The following is a 21,173-nucleotide window of genomic DNA, read 5'->3' on the forward strand; positions in this document are numbered from 1 at the left end:
TTGAATTTCAAAATTAGAATTTTATTGTAATTCTCTTGAACCCGCAAAGTCCGATTCCCTCGGGGCCAGGCGGGTTCTTACCCGAGCCGCACGTGAAACGCGGTTCGTGCCCACGACATAAATAGACACATGGGGGGGGGGACGGGGAATTTAGGTGGATGCCCCAAAAATGGCACCTCCAAACCCTGTCACTTCGGTGGCCCTGCCACCAGTGAAGCAGCTCATGGAAGACAGCAGGTGACTTATTCAGAGCTAGAAAAGGACCCGGACCCCCCCCCCTCACGATACAGCCCCCCCCCCCGAGAGCCGGGGAGAGAACCCAGGAGTCCTGGCTCCCAGCCCCCCTGCTCTCACCCACCAGACCCCCCCCTCCCAGAGCTGGGGAGAGAACCCAGGAGTCCTGGCTCCCAGCCCCCCTGCTCTAACCCACCAGACTCCCCCCTCCCAGAGCTGGGGAGAGAACCCAGGAGTCCGGGCTCCCAGCCCCACCCCTGCTTTGAGAATTGAACTTTTCTCCATCACATTCACACTGTCCCTATATACAGATAATTCACTCGTGTTCCAGGCCACAAACTGGTATTTCTGGGGTTGGGGAAAAAAGGGGGATTCTGGGGAGACACGGGGGGGCAGAGGGGATAGACTGGAGGGGATAAATGCCCCCCCAGCAATACTGACCCCTTTAGATTTGTGCCCCCCCACAGGTTTTGAGGTACCATTGGTTGACCCCCCCCACATCCCGAGGTTAAAAAGTTTCTTGGTGTTATTGGGCCTGGAATAGAGAGTGTCTGATTTTGGGGGGCACCGATCGGGGGGGCAGCTCTACTCAAGATTTAAAGGTACCCTAGACTGCCTCTAGTCGACCCCAAATCTTCCGCTGGTGTGCTCCCCAAGGGACCCCACGTTCCTCGCCAGCAGCCCAAGATCTGAGCTTTAGGGTCACAGGGAGGTTCCCCCCTTCCTAAGCCGGGGAAGTGCAAATTTTCAATGCTTCCGGAGAGGCCCCAATATGGGGCATTAATGGGGAACCCCCCCCCAAAGCTGTGCAAAATAGAACATCCCCTCCCGATTCCAAGAGTCCTTTTCGGGGAGCGGTGAAAATCAGGGTTCGGGGGGACGTTGGTCAAAGGCTGCTGACGGGGCTCCTGCACGATTCGAGGGTTAGTGGCTCCAATTCTGCCCCACGGGTGCCCAGACTGGATACGTCACCTGCCAGAGAGAGAGAACGAACGAATAAACCAACCTCACAGCTGGGCTAGCAGGGGCTGCGGGTCGGGAGTGAGGGGCACCGGCAGAGCTGGGGGGGCAGGGCTGGGCTAGCAGGGGCTGCGGGTCGGGAGTGAGGGGCACCGGCAGAGCTGGGGGGGGACAGGGCTGGGCTGGCAGGGGCTGTGGGTCGGGAGTGAGGAGCACCGGCAGAGCTGGGGGGCCAGGGCTGGGCTGGCAGGGGGCTGCGGGTCGGGAGTGAGGGGCACCGGCAGAGCTGGGGGGCCCAGGGCTGGGCTAGCAGGGCTGCGGGTCGGGAGTGAGGGGCACCGGCAGAGCTGGGGGGGGCAGGGCTGGGCTAGCAGGGGCTGCGGGTCGGGAGTGAGGGGCACCATGGATGTCTCTTACCATCAATCTATCAGCGACTCTTCGCCCGAGTGGCCTCCAGTCTCTTCTATGGGGGCTGGAAAGGAAACGCCGGGACAGTTACTGGGGGTGTCGGGGAGGATGTGGGGGGGAGTCTGGGGAGGTCAGGGGGAAGAAATGGGGGAAGTTTGGGGGGCTCTGGGAGGCCCATGGGGAGAATCAGGGTGATGGGGGCAGAAGGAGAGAGGGGGATTGGGTCTGGGATTCGGGGAGAGGAAGATCCCAGGAGTGTGGGGGGGGTGGATGTGTGGGGCAGGGGATGGGGGTTCAGGGGTTTTTTGGGCCCAGGGTGGCTCTGGGACTCGGGGAGAGGAAGATCTGGGGGGCGGAGGACAGGGTGGATGTGGGGGGCAGGGGATGGGGGTTCAGAGTTTTTTGGGCCCAGGGTGGCTCTGGGATTTGGGGAGAGGAAGATCTGGGGGCCGGGGCAAGGGGTGGATGTGGGGGGCAGGGATGGGGGTTCAGGGAGTTTGGGGCCCAGGGTGGCTATGGGATTTGGGGAGAGGAAGATCTGGGGGCCAGGGCATGGGTTGGAAGTGGGGGGCAAGGGATGGGGATTCAGGGTGTTTGGGGCCCGGGGTGGCTCTGGGACTCGGGGAGAGGAAGATCTGGGGGACGGAGGACAGGGTGGATGTGGGGGGCAGGAGATGGGGGTTCAGGGTGTTTGGGCCCAGGGTGGCTCTGGGACTCGGGGAGAGGAAGATCTGGGGGGTGGAGGACAGGGTGGATATGGGGGGCAGGGGATGGGGGTTCAGGGTGTTTGGGGCCCGGGGTGGCTCTGGGATTTGGGGGGGGGGCGGGTCACTCACTGGTGAATTTCTCCCTCTTGCGGCAGCGGGCCCATAGCAGCGCCCCCCCCACCAGGCCGAGCACAGCGACTCCCCCTACGGCGCCCCCCACGGCCAGCCACAGCCAGGCATCCTGGGGCTGGGGTTCGCCACCTGGGGGCAGAGAGGAGAGAGCTGGGTTAATAGGGGGAGCGGCATCCCAGCGCCTCCACTGGCCCCCGAGTCACCCCAGAGCGGCCACCACCCAGAGCCTCCCCAAGAATCCCCCTCCACTCAGCCCCACACCCCAACGCCCCCTCCCACCATCCTGGAGACCCCCCTCCTGCCTCCGTCCACCCCCCAGATCCACCCTCTGCCCCCCACCACCTTGGCCAGAGCCCCAGTGCATTGTGGGTGTTGGGTGGGGACGGGACGTACACGTGGCGCAGAAAATCGTTTTTCGTGCGCTGGAGGCAGATGGTGCAGTCCATGCACTTGTCCAGGTCGGGGCTCCAGGACTGCCCCCCGGGCAGGAGGGACCTGTGCGGGTGGGGGGGAGAAGGGAACAAGGGACCAGGGGACGGAAGAATGAATAAACCCCAGTGAAAGAGGGGAAGGAGGGAAGGGAAAAGCAGAGACACGAAAGCAAACGACAGCGGGAACCAGCGAAGGAAGGTGAAAGGCACGCAAGGAACAAAGGGACCAGCAGAAAAGGAGGAATAACCCCCCACCCCGAGCAGGCGAAAGACGGGGTGGGGGTAGAGAGGGAGAAAGGAGGAATGGGGAAAGGGGGAGAAATGGAAGGAGAGAGGCAGAAGGGAGGGAGGGGAGCGACGGGAAGGAGAAAAGAGAGAAAACAGAAAGTTAAAATCTGTGAAAGGTATAAACCTGACCAGGGACCCTGTAACTTCGATGCCCCCAGGCTCCCCCCGTGGGCTCTGATCCCCCCCCCATGACGAGGGGCCTATTTCCAGCTGGTGTACGTCAGGGGCAGATGGAGCCGGGGGTCACATTTCACCCCGAAACCCAACCCCTGCAGTGCCAGGTTAGCAGGGCAGGGGCTGCGGGTCGGGAGTGAGGGGCACCGGCAGAGCTGGGGGGGGCAGGGCTGGGCTGGCAGGGGCTGCGGGTCGGGAGTGAGGGGCGCCGGCAGAGCTGGGGGGGCAGGGCTGGGCTAGCAGGGGCTGCGGATCGGGGAGTGAGGGGCACCGGCAGAGCTGGGGGGGGCAGGGCTGGGCTAGCAGGGGCTGCGGGTCAGGAGTGAGGGGGCACGGGCAGAGCTGGGGGGGGGCAGGGCTGGGCTAGCAGGGGCTGCGGGTCGGGAGGAGTGAGGGGCACCGGCAGAGCTGGGGGGGGCAGGGCTGGGCTAGCAGGGGCTGCGGGTCGGGAAGTGAGGGCACCGGCAGAGCGGGGGGGCAGGGCTGGGCTCGCAGGGCTGCGGGTCGGGAGTGAGGGGCACCGGCAGAGCTGGGGGGGGAGGCAGGGCTGGGCTGGCAGGGGCTGCGGGTCGGGAGTGAGGGGCACCGGCAGAGCTGGGGGGGGGGGCAGGGCTGGGCTCGCAGGGGCTGTGGGTCGGGAGTGAGGGGCACGGGCAGAGCTGGGGGGGGCCCAGGCCTGGTGCTGGCAGGGGCTGCGGGGTCGGGAAGTGAGGGGCACCGGCAGGGCTGGGGGGGATCTTCTGGAGAGGTCACCTTCTGGGTGGGGGAGGATAATTGAGGGTTCATGGGGCAGACACTGAGGGGCGGGGCTCAGAGCGGGGGGCAGACAGTTTTGCAGACACGGGGGATCCGATCTTGGGGTGTACGGGGGGTGGGGGGATTTGGGGGAGCAGCAGAATTGTTTCGGGGGAGGGAATTTGGGCGGATTGGGGGGCAGCGGATCCTGGGGGTCTGGGCGGCCGTGGGGGATGGGGGGGTGCAAGGGGCAGAATGTGTCCCCCCCCCCGGACAATCCGGAATTGCTCATTAGCCCCTCCCCCATCTGATGTCACGTCACGAGCCCGGTGACTCACCCCCCGCCCCCACCCCCCGGCATATCCCATGAATGAAATCACCGGCCCCGCCCCCTGCCGCGCACGTGGAGGGGCTGCAGGGAATCGGGGGGTCCCCAGGCCCCGCCCCCTCCCCTAGGCCCCGCCTTCGGGAAGGAGCGATTTGGGGGGCTGCGGCTCGACTTCTGCTCCCTGAACCCCCAGTTCCCCGCCCCCCAGCGGCCCCCCCACATCGCAGCGTCGGGGCCCGGCCAGGCCCCGCCCCCACCCGTGGCAGCCAATGGGGAGGCGGGGAGAGGGCGTGGCCACATGGTCCCATTCATTAGAAAGGAACAGGCGGGTCTGACCGCCCCCCACCCCCACCATCAAACCAACCACACACATACCCCCCCCCCCCCGGAACCAGACCCCCCCCCCCGGGAACCAGACAGCCCCCACCCCAGGCAGTCACCCCCCCCCCCGCAGCCACACACACCCCGCCCCCCCAGAACCAGACAGTCCCCCCCCGACAGGTCACACACCCCCAGCCAGCCCCTCCCCCCGGGAACCAGCCGGTAACCAGACAGCTCCCCCAGCCAACCACACACACCCCGCTCGCCCCCCCCCCAAAACCAGACAGCTCCCCCAGCCAGCCACACACACACCGCCCGCCCCCCCCGGCAACCAGACAGCCCCTCCAGGCAGTCACACCCCCCCAACCCAGCCAGCCCCCCCCCGGGAACCAGCCACACATCCCAACCCAGCTGCAAAGAGCCCCCTGCAGCCCCCCGGCCCTGTGCAGTCCCCTCCCTCCCCGGGACCCCTCTCAGACCCATAGCCCCCCCCCCAGCTATCCCCCCCGACACCGCACCCCCACTCAGGTACCCCCCGCCCCCAGCTACCCCCCGACACCGCCCCCCCGCCCCCAGCTACCCCCCCGACACCGCACCCCCACTCAGGTACCCCCAAGGCCGCCCCTCCCCCGGCAGCCTGCGGACCATCCCACGCGCCCCCCTCACCTCCGGCCGGCTCGCCCCAGGCGCCCCCCAACAGCACCAGCAGCACCATGACGAGGCCCCCCCGAGTCTGCATCACTGGCTCCGGGTCCGGCGGCTCCTGTCCGGCGAGCGGGGTCTGAGCCGGTGACTCCCCAAACTTTCAACTTTTCCTTGCGGCCGGGAGAGACGCCCCCGCAGATCCGGTCCCGGCAAGGAGAGGGGCGGAGCCGGGGAGTGGGCTGGGAGCCAGGACTCCTGGGTTCTCTCCCGGCTCTGGGAGGGAGGGGGGGTCTAGTGGGTTAGAGCAGGGGGGGCTGGGAGCCAGGACTCCTGGGTTCTCTCCCCGGCTCTGGGAGGGGAGGGGGGTCTAGTGGGTTAGAGCAGGGGGGCTGGGAGCCAGGACTCCTGGGTTCTCTCCCCGGCTCTGGGAGGGGAGGGGGGTCTAGTGGGTTAGGAGCGGGGGGGCTGAGAGCCAGGACTCCTGGGTTCTCTCCCCGGCTCCGGGAGGCGAGTGGAGACAAGACTTTAAGTCAGGACAGGAGGCAACATGGTTTCAAAGATCCAACAAGCTTTATTAGTTCCAGGCACAAAGACCGTGAAGTGCCGGGGCCCGGCTGTCCCGGGCTCGGACGCCTGGGTTCTAGCATGGCCGAAGGGGCAGGGAGCGCCTTGGTGGCGGGGTCACTGGAATCCGAGCTCCGGGACATTCCTTGTGATCCAGCCCATGAGCTGCGGGACACTGGTGTAAACCCCAAGGCTGGTCCCGTCACAGGCCTCGGTGGAACCATGGCTCACGATCCCAACCTGCGGGGGACAGACAGCGATGGCCCCTCGCTCCCGCCCCGCAACCCCCAGCCCTGCCCCCCGATCCGCCGTGCCCCTCGCTCCCGCCCCGCAACCCCCTAGTCCCTGCCCCCCGCTCCGCCATGCCCCTCGCTCCCGCGCCCCGCAACCCCCCTAGCCCTGCCCCCCGCTCCGCCGTGCCCCTCGCTCCCACCCCGCAACCCCCCTAGCCCTGCCCTGCCCCCCCGATCCGCCGTGCCCCTCGCTCCCGCCCCGCAACCCCCAGCCCTGCCCCCCGCTCCGCTGTACCCCTCGCTCCCGTCCCGCAACCCCCAGCCCTGCCCCCCGATCCGCCGTGCCCCTCGCTCCCGCCCCGCCGTGCCCCTCGCTTCCGCCCCGCAACCCCCAGCCCTGCCCCCCGATCCGCCGTGCCCCTCGCTCCCGCCCCGCAACCCCCAGCCCTGCCCCCCGATCCGCCGTGCCCCTCGCTCCCGCCCCGCAACCCCCAGCCCTGCCCCCCGATCTGCCGTGCCTCTCGCTCCCGCCCCGCAACCCCCTAGCCCTGCCCCCCGCTCCGCCATGCCCCTCGCTCCCGCCCCGCAACCCCTAACCCTGGCCCCTCGCTCCCGCCCCGCCGTGCCCCTCTCTCCCCGCCCGCAACCCCCTAGCCCTGCCCCCCGCTCCGCCGTGCCCCTCTCACCCGCCCCGCAACCCCCTAGCCCTGCCCCCCGCTCCGCCGTGCCCCTCGCTCCCGCCCCGCAACCCCCCCTAGCCCTGCCCTGCCCCCCGCTCCGCTGTGCCCCTCGCTCCCGCCCCGCAACCCCCAGCCCTGCCCCCCGATCCGCCGTGCCCCTCGCTCCCGCCCCGCAACCCCCCTAGCCCTGCCCTGCCCCCGCTCCGCTGTGCCCCTCGCTCCCGCCCCGCAACCCCCTAGCCGTGCCCCTCTCTCCCGCCCCGCAACCCCCAGCCCTGCCCCCCGCTCCGCCGTGCCCCTCGCTCCTGCCCCGCAACCCCCAGCCCTGCCCCCCCCGGCCCCCCCGCCCCGTGCCCCTCGCCTCCCGCCCGCACCCCTAGCCTGCCCCCCGCCGCCGTGCCCCTCGCTCCCGCCCCAAGCCCCTAGCCCTGCCCCCCGCCCCGCCGTGCCCCTCGCTCCCGCCCATAGCCCCCTACCCTCCCCCCGCTCCGCCGTGCCCCTCTCTCCCGCCCCGCAACCCCCTAGCCCTGCCCCCGCTCCACCGTGCCCCTCGCTCCCGCCCCGCAACCCCCTAGCCCTGCCCCCCGCTCCGCTGTACCCCTCGCTCCCGCCCCGCAACCCCCTAGCCCTGCCCCTGCTCCGCCGTGCCCCTCACATCCCGACCCGCAGCCCCCTGCCAGCCTAGCCCTGCCCCCCAGCTCTGCCAGTGCCCCTCACTCCCGACCCGCAGCCCCCTGCTAGCCCCCCCCTGCCCCCCCCAGCTCTGCCGGTGCCCCTCACTCCGACCCGCAGCCCCTGCCAGCCCAGCCCTGGGCTCCCCCCAGCTCTGCCGGTGCCCCTCACTCCCGCTCTGCAGCCCTTACCAGCCCAGCCCTGCCCGCCCCGGCCTGCCGGTGCCCCTCACTTCCTTTCAGAAGGGAAAATACCCGAGCACGTATAACGGATGGGGGTTGCTTTCCCCAAGTGTTAAGTTATCTGGTTAGACTGACCTCACACTTGGTACAAAGAACAGGAGTCCTTGTGGCACCTTAGAGACTAACACATTTATTAGAGCATAAGCTTTCGTGGGCTACAGCCCACTTCTTCGGATGCATATAGAATGGAACATATATTGAGGAGATATATATACACACATACAGAGAGCATAAACAGGTGGGAGTTGTCTTACCACCTCTGAGAGGCCAATTAAGTAAGAGAAAAAAAAACTTTGGAAGTGATAATCAAGCTAGCCCAGTACAGACAGTTTGATTCAATGTTTGACTCTCCCCTTGTCAGTATTCTCACACTTCTTATCAAACTGTCTGTACTGAGCTAGCTTGATTATCACTTCAAAAGTTTATTTTCTCTTAATTAATTGGCCTCTCAGAGTTGGTAAGACAACTCCCACCTGTTTATGCTCTCTGTATGTGTGTATATATATCTCCTCAATATATGTTCCACTCTATATGCATCCGAAGAAGTGGGCTGTAGTCCACGAAAGCTTATGCTCTAATAAATGTGTTAGTCTCTAAGGTGCCACAAGGACTCCTGTTCTTTTTGAGGATACAGACTAACACGGCTGCTACGCTGAAATGTGGCACCTTAGAGACTAACACGTTTATTTGCGTATCAGCTTTGGTGGGCTACAGCCCAGTTCGTGGGAGGGTAAAGCAACCCCCATCCTTTCATCCTGCGCCGGTATTTTCACTCCAGGCAGCCGCTGCAGTGGCCTGGAGCCCCGGAAGCTTGTGCCCAAATCCATTTGTTAGTCTCTACAGTGCCACAAGGATCCTCGTTGTGTTTGCGGACACGGAGTAACACGACTACCCCCACACCTGTCCTTTCGGAAGGTCTTTCATCGCCCTCTAGTGGTGAGTGTTTGTATTACATCATATCGTCCCGGGGTGGGGGCTCAGGCCGGTCTCCGCCCCCCCCCCCCGCGCCTGTCGGCCCGTCCCCGGGAGGGTCCGTCGGTCTGGGAGCGTCTCACCTGTATCCAGCGCTGGTTTTGCTTCACCACAAAGGGTCCCCCGGAGTCACCTGGGTGAAGGGGGAGGGGACATGAGGGTTTAAATCCGGGGACCGGAGGGGGGGCTGGAGTGAAGGAAGGGAGGGATGAAGGAACAGGCGCATGAAGGACTGACCGAAGGAACCAAGGAACGAACGAATGACCCGGGGAATGAAGAACGGAACGAACCAAGGAGCAAGCGAAGGACTGAAGACACGAAGGGACGCGTGAAAGGAGGAAGGCGCCCAGGAATGAACGCGTGAACGAAGCAGGTCCCGACTGGAGGAACTCTGCGGAAATGAATGAACCGACCCAGTCACACGTGAATGAATCCAGCGGATGAGCAAAGAAGCGGAATCCGGAGGAGCGGGAACAAAAGAACCGACGGATGAAGCGACGCATGGCGGAGGGAAGGAGCGAGGGAAGGGAGCCCGGATGAATCGGTGAATGTAAAAAAGAAAGAGAAGGAGGGAAGAAGGGCGAGGAAAGGGAGGCGTGAGCAGGCGGAGGGGTGAGCAATGAACGGACACAAGGATGCAGTGTGAACGCAGGGCTGGGCCGGCAGATGACTGGAGGGAAGGATGAATAAAGTGTGGGGAGGAGTGGAGGGGCCGGGCTGGGCTGCAGGGGGTTGGGGGAGGGGGGAGAGGAGGGAAGCTGGGGGGGGGAGAGACTCACCCTGGCAGGCGTCTTGACCCTGCTCTCCGATGGCGCAAAACATGTTGGAGGTGAAATTTGTCAGCGCCTGCTGGCAGCGCGGGCGGCTCTGCAACCAGACAGGGGAGCTGGAGAGTGAGGGGTTAACAGACCCCACCCCCACCCCCACCAGGGCGTATGCGTGTGTGTGTGTCCGTGTGTGTCCCTGCTGCCCCCTGCTGGCGGGGATGGACACTGCTCTGTGTGTGTGTGTCCCCTGCTGCCCCCTGCTGGTGGGGATGGGCCCTGCTCTGTGTGTGTGTGTCCCTGCTGCCCCCTGCTGGTGGGGATGGACACTACTGTGTGTGTGTGTGTGTGTGTCCTGCTGCCCCCTGCTGGCGGGGATGGGCACTGCTCTCTGTGTGTGTGTGTGTGTGTGTTTCCCTGTTCCTGCTGCCCCCTGCTGGCAGGGATGGGCCCTGCTCTGGGTGTGTCCTGCTGCCCCCTGCTGGCGGGGATGGGCACTGCTGTGTGTGTGTGTGTGTGTGTGTGTGTGTGTCCTGCTGCCCCCTGCTGGCGGGGATGGGCACTGCTCTGTGTGTGTGTGTGTGTGTGTGTGTGTCCTGCTGCCCCCTGCTGGCGGGGATGGGCACTGCTCTGTGCGCGCGTGTGTTTGTGTGTGTGTCCTGCTGGCAGGGATGGGCCCTGCTCTGTGCTCCTGCCCCCTGCCGCCCGTGTTGTGTGGCCCCCCGCGGATGCCGCCTGTACCTGTATCACCACCTCGGCCTGCTGCAGCTCGCTGGTCCCCTGGGGCCGGGTGGAGGTCTTCCCCCAGCCGGTGATGATGCCCCGGATTTCTCTCTCCTCCTCATCCCCGCCGTGCCCCGTCAGGATCCGGCCTGGGGGGAGCCACAGGTCAGGGGGCACAGGGTGTCCCCAGTCCCCCCGGCGCGGCCAGGCTGACCCCGGGTTTCCTTCCCGCCCGCCACCCGCAGCCTCCCCTCCTGACCTTGGTATGTGCATGTCTCCTCCCCGCCGGCCGCCGGCAGCTCCAGGATGCGGCTCATCTCCGCGCTGCAGAGGAGACAGACGGGCCTGGAACGGCACCGCAGAGACTCAGTCACTGCTCCCCTCCCAGAGCCGGGGGGAGAACCCCGGAGTCCTGGCTCCCAGCCCCCCCGCTCCCCTCCCAGAGCCGGGGGGAGAACCCCGGAGTCCTGGCTCCCAGCCCCCCGCTCCCCTCCCAGAGCCGGGGGGAGAACCCCGGAGTCCTGGCTCCCAGCCCCCACTCCCCTCCCAGAGCCGGGGGGAGAACCCCGGAGTCCTGGCTCCCAGCCCCCCGCTCCCCTCCCAGAGCCGGGGGGAGAACCCCGGAGTCCTGGCTCCCAGCCCCCGCTCCCCTCCCAGAGCCGGGGGGAGAACCCCGGAGTCCTGGCTCCCAGCCCCCCGCTCCCCTCCAGAGCCGGGGGGAGAACCCCGGAGTCCTGGCTCCCAGCCCCCGCTCCCCTCCCAGAGCCGGGGGGAGAACCCCGGAGTCCTGGCTCCCAGCCCCCGCTCCCCTCCCAGAGCCGGGGAGAAAACCCAAGAGTCCTGGCTCCCAGCCCCCCCTGCTTTAACCACCAGCCCCCCCTTCCAGAACGGGGGAGAAAACCCAGGAGTCCGGCAGGCATCTCACTGGATTTTGGGGGTGAAGGCCAGAGGGCGGGTGAGGTTGAGCAGCGCGATGTCGAAGTCAAAGTTGAAATCCAAGGACCCTTTGTACCCCTCGTGGACAATGATTTGCCCCACGGGGAGGCTTGGGGAACCCTTTCCGACGGTGGTCCGCCCTGGGTTCACAGACACGCCTGTCAGCCCCCCTGCCATGCCCCCCCCCTGCCCAGCCCCCCACCTGCTCCCCATTCCCCAGGGCCCCCTGCCCAGCCCCTGCCACAGTGCCCCCTGCCCAATCCCTCACCTGCTCCCCATTCCCCAGGGCCCCCTGCCCAGCCCCTGCCACAGTGCCCCCTGCCCAACCCCCCACCTGCTCCCCATTCCCCAGGGCCCCCTGCCCAGCCCCTGCCACGGTGCCCCCTGCCCAACCCCCCACCTGCTCCCCATTCCCCAGGGCCCCCTGCCCAGCCCCTGCCACGGTGCCTCCTGCCCAGCCCCCCACCTGCTCCCCATGCCCCAGGGCCCCCTGCCCAGCCCCTGCCACGGTGCCTCCTGCCCAGCCCCCCACCTGCTCCCCATTCCCCAGGGCCCCCTGCCCAGCCCCTGCCACGGTGCCCCCTGCCCAGCCCCCCACCTGCTCCCCATTCCCCAGGGCCCCCTGCCCAGCCCCTGCCACGGTGCCCCCTGCCCAACCCCCCACCTGCTCCCCATTCCCCAGGGCCCCCTGCCCAGCCCCTGCCACGGTGCCCCCTGCCCAGCCCCCCACCTGCTCCCCATTCCCCAGGGCCCCCTGCCCAGCCCCTGCCACGGTGCCCCCTGCCCAACCCCCCACCTGCTCCCCATTCCCCAGGGCCCCCTGCCCAGCCCCTGCCACGGTGCCCCCTGCCCAACCCCCCACCTGCTCCCCATTCCCCAGGGCCCCCTGCCCAGCCCCTGCCACAGTGCCCCCTGCCCAGCCCCCCACCTGCTCCCCATTCCCCAGGGCCCCCTGCCCAGCCCCTGCCACAGTGCCCCCTGCCCAACCCCCCACCTGCTCCCCATGCCCCAGAGCCCCCTGCCCAGCTCCTGCCACAGTGCCCCCTGCCCAACCCCCCACCTGCTCCCCATGCCCCAGAGCCCCCAGCCCTTGCCCCTGCCACAGTGCCCCCTGCCCAACCCCCCACCTGCTCCCCATTCCCCAGGGCCCCCTGCCCAACCCCCCACCTGCTCCCCATGCCACAGGGCCCCCTGCCCAGCCCCTGCCACAGTGCCCCCTGCCCAACCCCCCACCTGCTCCCCATGCCACAGAGCCCCCTGCAGAGGCCCTTGACCCCTGACGCCCCCTCGTGCCAGTCTCACCTACAACCACAGACACTTGCTCGGGGGCCATGGATCGCCCGGCCGCTGCGTCCCAGACGTTGTGAGCCGCGGTCAGGATCCAGGAGGGGGCTATGATTGAGCCCCCTGCCATAATATTGGGCTGATTCTGGGGGGGGAGAAAGATGGATCAGTGGAGGGGGGGGGATGGGGCGGCCTGGGGGGAGGGGATCGGGGGGGCCTCCTACCTTGCCTTCCAACTTCAGATACACCTGCCAGGGCCACTGCTTCTTCACCTGCACCCCACGGAAAACCCGCCCGATGGACCGGCTGCGCCCCACGTCCCGCACCCCACAGCTGAGACCTTTGCCTGGAGACACAGAGGCAGGGGCTGAGGGGGGCTGGAGGGATCCCCCTCCCCTCGCAGAGCCGGGACAGAACCCAGGAGTCCTGGCTCCCAGCCCCCCCTGCTCTAACCATTAGACCCCACTCCCCTCCCAGAGCCGGGGGCAGAACCCAGGAGTCCTGGCTCCCAGCCCCCCCTGCTCTAACCCACCAGCCCCCCCTCCCCTTGCAGGGCTGGGATAGAACCCAGGAGTCCTGGCTCCCAGCCCCCCCTGCTCTAACCCACCAGCCCCCACTCCCCTTGCAGGGCTGGGATAGAACCCAGGAGTCCTGGCTCCCAGCCCCCCCTGCTCTAACCCACCAGCCCCCACTCCCCTTGCAGGGCTGGGATAGAACCCAGGAGTCCTGGCTCCCAGCCCCCCCTGCTCTAACCCACCAGCCCCCACTCCCCTTGCAGGGCTGGGATAGAACCCAGGAGTCCTGGCTCCCAGCCCCCCCCACTCCCCTCCTCTGGTCTCCCCCACTCACCCAAGCCCTGCACCAGCTGGGTGTAGGCCCCCAGGTCACGGTAGCTCTGCAGGTAGAAGGATCTTTGGGTTCCCGGCTTCTTCGTGGCGATTTGCTCCATCTGGTCCTTGTGGGCAACCCCGACCCCCAGAGCGAAGATATCTGGGGGTGGAGGGGGTCACTAGGGAATGTCCTCTAGGGGCAAGGCCCCTGCCCCATTCCCACCCTCCTGAGCCAGCCAGGCCCTGCTCTGAGGCCCAATGGGAGCCGGCGCCCCCTAGAGCAGACAGGCCCCGGGCCCCATTTCCTGCCCCCCTGAGCCAGCCAGGCCTGGCCCTGGGGTGGGATGGGAGCCAGCGCCCCCTAGTGGGGGCAGGCCCCCGCCCCATTCCCTGTTACCATGTCCACTTACCCAAGTTCTGGTCCGGGTTGGGGACGGCCGCCTGGATTTGTGCTGAGACCCCGGCTGGGTCCGGCCCCACATTGTGTCTCCCTGGTGGGGCAGGAAGGAGGAACCGTGAGCCAAGATGCCCCCAATGGAGTTGGGGGGGGAGGCTGGGCTGGGCTCCTATCCCTGTGCACTAGCCCTTGGAGTGCTGGGGTGCCAGGGAGAGTGGGGGGCTGGTGGAGGGCTGAGGGGGCATGGGGGTCCCTGGGGGTCCTGGGGCGGGGGGGTCTGGGGGATCCCCAGAGGCAGGCAGGCAGGTCTATGGGGGTGTTAAGCCCAAATGTCTGCCCTGGGGGGTATATGCCCCATGGGGGGGGGGGGTCTGTCTCACCACTTGTGATCAGCACCACGAGGTGTTTCCTGGTGCTGGTTCTGGACGGCTCCGTCTGGATCAGGGACAGAACCTGGCCCAACGCTGCCCCCGTGTTGGTGCCTCGCCAGGTGAAGCTGTCTGGGGGTGGGACACGACAACCCCGTCACCACAACACACACAACCCTGTCACCCCAGTAATAACCCTCCAGCAACATAACATACAACCGTCACCACAACACACACCCCAACGTGCAACAACCTCACAACCCCGTCACCACAACAAACGACAACCGCGTCACCACAACACACACAACCCTGTCACCCCAGTAATAACCCTCCAGCAACATAACATACAACAACCGTCACCACAGCACACACCCCAACATGCAACAACCTCACAACCCCATCACAACACAATGCGACAACTCCCCTCCACAACACTATATAACAGCACAGTGACAACACCATCACCACCCAGCAACGACCCTGTCACCACAACAACACCAGGACAAACCTGTTACCCTAACAACACAACACACAATGACAACCCCATCACAACACAACAACCCTCTCAGGCAACACTACACAACAACACAATGACTACTCCATCATCCCAACACAACAACCCCACCATGCCAACAATACCAGGACAAACCTGTAACCCCAACACAACATTCCTGTCAAAACAACACTGCACCACAATGACAACTCTGTCACCACACAACAACAGACCTGGCACCACAACACACAGTGATAACCCTGTAAACAGAACACAACACACAATGACAATACCATTGTTGCAATACAACATCCCTGTCACCACAGGAAAATGACACAACCCAACATACAATAACACAATGACAATCCTGTCAACCTAAAACAACACACAAGGATGATCCTGTCACCCCAAAAGCACAAAGACAATCCCGTCACCACAATATGATGACAAAACATAGCTTGCCACACCATCACAACCCTGACAACACAACAGAACACAACACACATCAACCCCATGACCGCAATACAATGACCCCATTACTACAGCATAACTAACCAAGACACAACAACCTCATCTCCACAATGACATGACATGCTGCAACAACACAATGACAACTCCATCACCAAAATGACACAACACAACAACAACCCCATAATCACAACACAGCTACACACCAGGAACTGCATCACACAGCAACGCAAGTTAACACACAACTCTCAGTGCACCACAATGCAGTGAAACACAACAAAGAACACAACCCAATCCCAGGACCCAGAACTCACTTGTGTTCTGGACCAGCTCCCAGGCCCTCTCCACATCTTCTTGATCGTCGGTCAGAGCCGACACCAGCTGGGCTGAGTCGGCGAACGCCACCACCGCGAACCAGACTTTGTCAGAGACCCGGGCGGCCTGCGAGAGCCCCAGTGTTAGTATGTGTGTGTGGGGGCAGGGCTGGGCTGGCAGGGGCTGCGGGTCGGGAGTGAGGGGCACCGGCAGAGCTGGGGGGGAGGCAGGGCTGGGCTGGCAGGGGCTGCGGGTCGGGAGTGAGGGGCACCGGCAGAGCGGGGGGGGGGCAGGGCTGGGCTGGCAGGGGCTGCGGGTCGGGAGTGAGGGGCACCAACAGAGCTGGGGGGGGCAGGGCTGGGCTAGCAGGGGCTGCGGGTCGGGAGTGAGGGGCACCGGCAGAGCTGGGCGGGGCAGGGCTGGGCTAGCAGGGGCTGCGGGTCGGGAGTGAGGGGCACCGGCAGAGCTGGGGGGGCAGGGCTGGGCTGGCAGGGGCTGCGGGTCGGGAGTGAGGGGCACCGGCAGAGCTGGGGGGAGGCAGGGCTGGGCTGGCAGGGGCTGCGGGTCGGGAGTGAGGGGCACCTGCAGAGCTGGGGGGGGCAGGGCTGGGCTGGCAGCGGCTGCGGGTCGGGAGTGAGGGGCACCTGCAGAGCTGGGGGGGGCAGGGCTGGGCTGGCAGGGGCTGCGGGTCGGGAGTGAGGGGCACCGGCAGAGCGGGGGGGGCAGGGCTGGGCTGGTAGGGGGCTGCGGGTCGGGAGTGAGGGGCACCGGCAGAGCGGGGGGGGAGGCAGGGCTGGGCTGGCAGGGGCTGCGGGTCGGGAGTGAGGGGCACCGGCAGAGCAGTGGGGGAGGCAGGGCTGGGCTGGCAGGGGCTGCGGGTCGGGAGTGAGGGGCACCGGCAGAGCTCAGGGGGCAGGGCTGGGCTGGCAGGGGCTGCGGGTCGGGAGTGAGGGGCACCGGCAGAGCAGTGGGGGGGGCAGGGCTGGGCTGGCAGGGGCTGCGGGTTGGGAGTGAGGGGCACCGGCAGAGCTGGCCTCTGCTTACTTGCTCCATGAGGGCGATGATGAATTCCCAACTTGTTTTCAGATTCTCGACCCCGATGCTGCCCGATGCGTGTAGGACAAAGTATATGTTGGTGCCTGGGGGTGGGGGTGGATTAGACAAAGACAGCAAAGGAGCCTCCCCGCCCAGCCCCCCAGGTCCCCAGCCCCTCGACCCCAGCGATGGCCTTGGGAACCCTGGCTGGGATGAGACGACTAGATGGAAAAAAGGGGTTTTGAGACCGGCAGTCAGGGGTGACCCTCTAATCTTCATGGGAGCTACCCCTGCTGTCTGCCTGTCCATCCATCTATCTATCCATCTATCCATCCATCTCCTCTGTCATCCATCCCATCCGTCCATCCCATCCGTCCATCCATCCATCCATCCATCCATCCATCCATCCATCCATCCATCCGTCTCCCCTGCCATCCATCCCATCCATCCATCTGTCTCCCCTGCCATCCATCCCATCCGTCCATCCATCCATCCATCTCCCCTGCCATCCATCCATCCATCCATCCATCCATCTCTCCTGCCATCCATCCATCCATCCATCCCATCCGTCCATCCATCCATCTCCTCTGCCATCCATCCATCCATCCATCCATCCATCCATCCATCCATCCGTCTCCCCTGCCACCCACCCACCCACCCCGCCCCTCCATCCCTCTATTCCCTCACTCCCTCTCCCTCATCCACTGTCCAGGTCCAGATGACTAAAGCCCTGCACGGATACAAAAATGTGTATCTGCATCCGATCTGCAAGCTGCAAAAATTGCCAATGGATAGTCACAGATTTGCCGGGCTCTCCTTACAGTGGCCGGGCTGTGGCTCTGAGACACCCACCTGACAGAGCCTGGGCGGGGAGAGCTGGGCGGGCAGCTGTGGGGAAGCTGGGTCCCTCCACCTGCCCTGGGCAGGGGGCCCGAGCAGCCCCCGCCCAGTGTCCCTGTCGCCCAGGTGCCCTGCCTAGGGCAGGTGGAGTGTCCATGCTGTGGTTCCTCACATCCGCGCTACTCTCCGCAGAAACGGTCCGTGGATATAAAGCGGATACCCACGGATTAGCAGGGCTCTGCAGATGACTGCGTGGTGTCCAAGGGGATCTTTGGGGCTGGTCTTGGGCCCCCCAGTCCTTGGGGCTCCTGGCTCGGCGTGTGGGGGGTGGGGAACAGGGGCCGCACGCTGACCCTGACCTGTTTGTGCGTGCGAGGTGATTTCTTCCATGTCCAGGTGCTCGACCACAGAGCTCACTTTGTCATAGGCGTAGCGGCCTGTGGGTTCAGAGCAGGTCAGCCGGGGGGTACGGATAGGGGTGAGGGGCGGGGGGACCCCCATGGGATGAGGGGGCCTGGACAACCACCCCAATGGGGTACAGTACAGACCATCCCTTGGGAACCAGCGCTGGGTGCCTGGAAGGGGTGATGGGTAGGTGAGAGTTGGATGGATGGAGACATACGGCGGATGGCAAGACAGACACACAAGGGGCAGAAGGACCCCCGGGTCGGGGGGACGGTTGGGGCTCGGCGTGCGACTCACCCTCACAGCGCGGCTCCTCCCCCGACCACTGGCCTGAGTTTTGGCAGACGCGGCGGGCAGAGCCCCGCAGCACCAGCTCCTGGAGGCAGGTGAAGGTCACGGCTTTGCTTGGCTCGAAGATACGGCCCTTGCGATGCCCCCCGAGGGGGATGCCTGGCCAGGGGCACAGGGAGTCTGCAGGAAGACAGGCCCCAGCTGCATTAACCACCCGGGGTAGGGGCTGCACGGTCGGGACGGGAGTCCCCACAGAGTGGGGTAGATGGGGATGGGTAAGGGAGATTCCCACCCCCCCTGTTCTAACCCACCAGCCCCCACTTCCCTCCCAGAGCCAGGAGAACCCAGGCATCCTGGCTCCCAGCCCCACTCACCCTCGGGGTCGCACACGGCCGTGCGGCCGCTCCATTCGCCGTTGGCCAGGCAGGTGCGGCGGGCGGTGCCGAAGAGCCGGTGCCCGGGCTGGCAGTGGAAGGTGATTGTGTCCCCGATGCTGTACTTGTTCTGCCGAGGCTCGTGCCACCCATTCTCGAAGGTGATGTAGCCAGTGCAGGTGTAGTCTGCAGGGGAGAGAGGGGAGGGGCAGGACTCCTGGGTTCTCCGCGGTGGAGGGGGGTCGAGTGGGTTAGAGCAGTGGGGGCTGGGAGCAAGGACTCCTGGGTCCCCTCCCTGGCTCTGGGAGGGGAGTGGGGTCTAGTGGTTAGAGCAGGGGGGGCTGGGAGCCAGGACTCCTGGGTTCTACTCACTGATGCAGGAGGGCCTTTGGGCTGACTCGAAGGCATTCCTCAGAGGCGACCACTTCCCACTGGACTGACAGACCCTCCAGCTCACGGGGTGGGCGTAGCTGTTCGGGGGGCAGCGATACTCCAGAACGCTGCCATTGGTTCGGATCTTGGGGTACACGACCTCACCCCCTTGGATCCCTTCCACATCCCTGCAGACTGCATCTGGGAGAGAAAAAGCAGGGGGCTGTGGGTCAGGAGTGAGGGGCACCGGCAGAGCTGGGGGGGGCAGGACTGGGCTAGCAGGGGTCTGTGGGTCAGGAGTGAGGGGCACTGGCAGAGCTGGGGGGAGGCAGGGCTGGGTTAGCAGGGGCTGTGGGTCAGGAGTGAGGGGCACCGGCAGAGCTGGGGGGGCAGGGCTGGGCTAGCAGGGGGCTGCGGGTCGGGAGTGAGGGGCACTGGTAGAGCTGGGGGGGGGGGAACCCAGGGCTTGGCTGGAAGGGGCTGTGGGTTGGGAGTGAGGGGCACTGGTGGAGCTGGGGTGGGGGGGAGCCCAGGGCTGGGCTAGCAGGGGCTGTGGGTCAGGAGTGAGGGTCAGAGTTAAGGACGGCCCAGACCCCCTGGGAGGTGGAGGAGGAATTTCTTACCACACAGGCTGTGTCGGAGGAGGAAGAGGAGGAGGAAGAAGGGGATGTGTTCCATGGCCCCAGAGTCTTTTGGGGGGTCGGAGCAGTGGGGAGAACAGAGGCTCCTTTCCCAGCTGTGTAGGAAGGCGGAGTGGGGGAAGGAGGGTGGGAGCTGATATTTTGGTCTCTGAAACCTCAAGCTAGAAAGAGGAAATGGCATGTGGTTCCCAGAAAATGATGCTGCTTTATCCCTCCCCAAGCTGGGAGAGAACCCAGGAGTCCTGCCTCCCAATCCCCATCCCCACTCTACCCACCTGACTCCACTCCCCTCCCCAGGCTGGGATAGAACCCCATCTCCTGCCTCCCAGCCCCCTCGAACCCTCTAGTCCTCACTCCCCTCCCAGAGCTGGGGAGAGAACCCAGGAGTCCTGGCTTTCTCTGCACCCTAGATCTCGGCTACCCTCCCCCTTTTCCCCTCCTCCTCTGTCTCTGAAAAGGAAACGGAGTCAGAAAACCTGGACTCCCACTCCCTTGAGCCAGTCAGTGCTCCGGTCTGAGGCCAGATTGAATCCCACGCTGCCCAGAAGGGACAGGCCCCATGATCCACTCCCACCCCTCTCTCGTACCTGGCTGGGCTGTGCTCAGAGCTGAGGGGGGTGGGGTTGGATTCTGTCTGCTGATCTCCTCTCTCTGTATATCTATACACACACACACACACACACTGTGTGAGGAGGGAGGTGCCGGCCTGAGCCGAGCCCAGCCCCACCTAGATATCGATTTTATGGGCACGCTCACCATCCTGCTACATATCCTGTTCTCCTGGGCTCTCTCTCCAGCTCTGGGAGGGGAGTGAGGTCTAGTGGTTAGAGCAGGGGGGGCTGGGAGCCAGGACTCCTGGGTTCTCTCTCCAGCTCTGGGAGGGGAGTGGGGTCTAGTGGTTAGAGCAGGGGGGGCTGGGAGCCAAGACTCCTGGGTTCTCTCCCCAGCTCTGGGAGGAGTGTGGGGTCCAATGGTTAGAGCAGGGGGGCCTGGGAGCCAGGACTTGTGGGTCCTATCCCAGCTCTGGTAGGGGAGCAGGGTCCAGGGGGTTACAGGAGTGGGGGGGATGGGAGCCGGGACTCCTGGGTTCTAAGATCTGTGCAGCGGGCTGGGTGCAGCTGCACTGGAGTTAGCTGATATTTTGGGAGCTGGTTCCCTGCACGGGGTTTCACTTCATGTTTCCTTTTTGCTGTCCTGCTCTGGTTGTTGGGTGTTCGGAGAAATCACAGCCCCTCGGGTGACCGAAAAAGGGAAGGGGAGAGGGGTGGGGTGGAGGCAGCTGACTGGAGGGAGGAACTCTCCCTGATCAGAAGAGAGGATAGTGGGGTCGAGACACAGAGAAAGAAAGAGAAAAAGATGCCGGAGAAGGTAGGTTTTGAGGCCCAGCTGTCTCAGCGGCCTCCCTGGCCCCAACCATAAGGGGCTAAGTAGGGGTTGATTCCTTGGGGGCAGCAGAGGGGATGGATCCCTAGACCTGATGTGGGGTGGGCAGGGGCAGGGTGGGAGGAAGTCCCAGGGCAGGGGTTGAAGGATGGGAATTGGGGAGCACGAGGTGGGGTGTGAGGTGTGGAGACATCAGAGGAGCTGAGCAGAGGAATGGGAAAGCAGGGAAGAAGGGAAGAAAGAAATGCGGGAAAGAAAGACAGGAAAGAGGGAATGAGAAGGAAAGAGGGAACGAGCCAAAGAAGGGCGTGAGAAGGAAGGAAGGGAAGCAAGGAGGAGCAGTGAGTGAACTTTAGGGGCCCTACTCCCAAATCTATCTCTAATCCTCCCTCCCCCAACCTGCAGATGGCTGCAGTTATTGCTGTCCTGGCCCGTCTCCTGCAGCCGGCTCTGGTCACCCTGGGCAGGGATGCCCGATGCCACAGCCTGGTCCCCTGGTATTTCCTCCTGGGCCTCCGCCTCATTGCT

The 21,173-nt window shown here is 65.3% G+C and overlaps 2 protein-coding genes across 6 annotated transcripts; both read right to left on the reverse strand.

Annotated features, from left to right (window-relative positions):
* On the reverse strand, positions 1-5,581 carry TNFRSF12A (TNF receptor superfamily member 12A). The gene is made up of 5 exons (XM_065591114.1): positions 5,385-5,581; positions 2,835-2,936; positions 2,439-2,570; positions 1,612-1,666; positions 1-1,206 (listed from the first exon to the last, which is right to left on the reverse strand). The coding sequence occupies exons 1-4, from the start codon at positions 5,455-5,457 to the stop codon at positions 1,614-1,616; spliced, it is 360 nt and encodes a 119-aa protein (XP_065447186.1). The 5' UTR covers positions 5,458-5,581; the 3' UTR covers positions 1-1,206; positions 1,612-1,613.
* A 333-nt stretch (positions 5,582-5,914) lies between these two features.
* On the reverse strand, positions 5,915-19,985 carry LOC101945361 (complement factor B-like). 5 transcript variants are annotated; one of them, XM_065591118.1, is made up of 19 exons: positions 19,850-19,985; positions 19,245-19,423; positions 18,622-18,822; positions 18,250-18,435; positions 17,882-18,055; positions 17,539-17,616; positions 16,349-16,443; positions 15,304-15,430; positions 14,041-14,160; positions 13,674-13,754; positions 13,283-13,423; positions 12,658-12,779; positions 12,452-12,578; positions 11,139-11,289; positions 10,473-10,558; positions 10,232-10,362; positions 9,506-9,593; positions 8,810-8,859; positions 5,915-6,167 (listed from the first exon to the last, which is right to left on the reverse strand). In XM_065591118.1, exons 2-19 carry the CDS (start codon positions 19,297-19,299, stop codon positions 6,045-6,047), a joined length of 2,136 nt encoding a protein of 711 aa, XP_065447190.1. In that variant the 5' UTR covers positions 19,300-19,423; positions 19,850-19,985; the 3' UTR covers positions 5,915-6,044. The 5 variants fall into 5 exon arrangements, with proteins under 5 accessions (XP_065447190.1, XP_065447191.1, XP_065447188.1 ...); XM_065591119.1 differs by lacking the exon at positions 19,850-19,985 and adding an exon at positions 19,739-19,811; XM_065591116.1 differs by lacking the exon at positions 19,850-19,985 and having other exon boundaries at positions 10,473-10,537; positions 19,245-19,570.
* Between the last annotated feature and the right edge of the window lie 1,188 nt (positions 19,986-21,173).

This window comes from Chrysemys picta, chromosome 4 (genome assembly GCF_011386835.1).
Source record: "Chrysemys picta bellii isolate R12L10 chromosome 4, ASM1138683v2, whole genome shotgun sequence".
NCBI lineage: Eukaryota > Metazoa > Chordata > Testudines > Emydidae > Chrysemys > Chrysemys picta.

What these genes read in the sequence shown, in the direction of transcription:
- LOC101945361 (XM_065591115.1), bottom strand. Translation starts at nt 19,443, where the DNA reads ATGCCATTTCCTCTTTCTAGCTTGAGGTTTCAGAGACCAAAATATCAG. An exon ending in CCTCCGACACAGCCTGTGTG is followed by an intron (nt 18,823 to 19,244) that starts GTAAGAAATTCC and finishes TTTCTCTCCCAG; the next exon opens with ATGCAGTCTGCAGGGATGTG. An exon ending in TCATCGCCCTCATGGAGCAA is followed by an intron (nt 15,431 to 16,348) that starts GTAAGCAGAGGC and finishes GGGCTCTCGCAG; the next exon opens with GCCGCCCGGGTCTCTGACAA.
- TNFRSF12A (XM_065591114.1), bottom strand. Translation starts at nt 5,457, where the DNA reads ATGCAGACTCGGGGGGGCCTCGTCATGGTGCTGCTGGTGCTGTTGGGG. An exon ending in CTGGGGCGAGCCGGCCGGAG is followed by an intron (nt 2,937 to 5,384) that starts GTGAGGGGGGCG and finishes CCACCCGCACAG; the next exon opens with GTCCCTCCTGCCCGGGGGGC. An exon ending in AACGATTTTCTGCGCCACGT is followed by an intron (nt 2,571 to 2,834) that starts GTACGTCCCGTC and finishes CTCTGCCCCCAG; the next exon opens with GTGGCGAACCCCAGCCCCAG.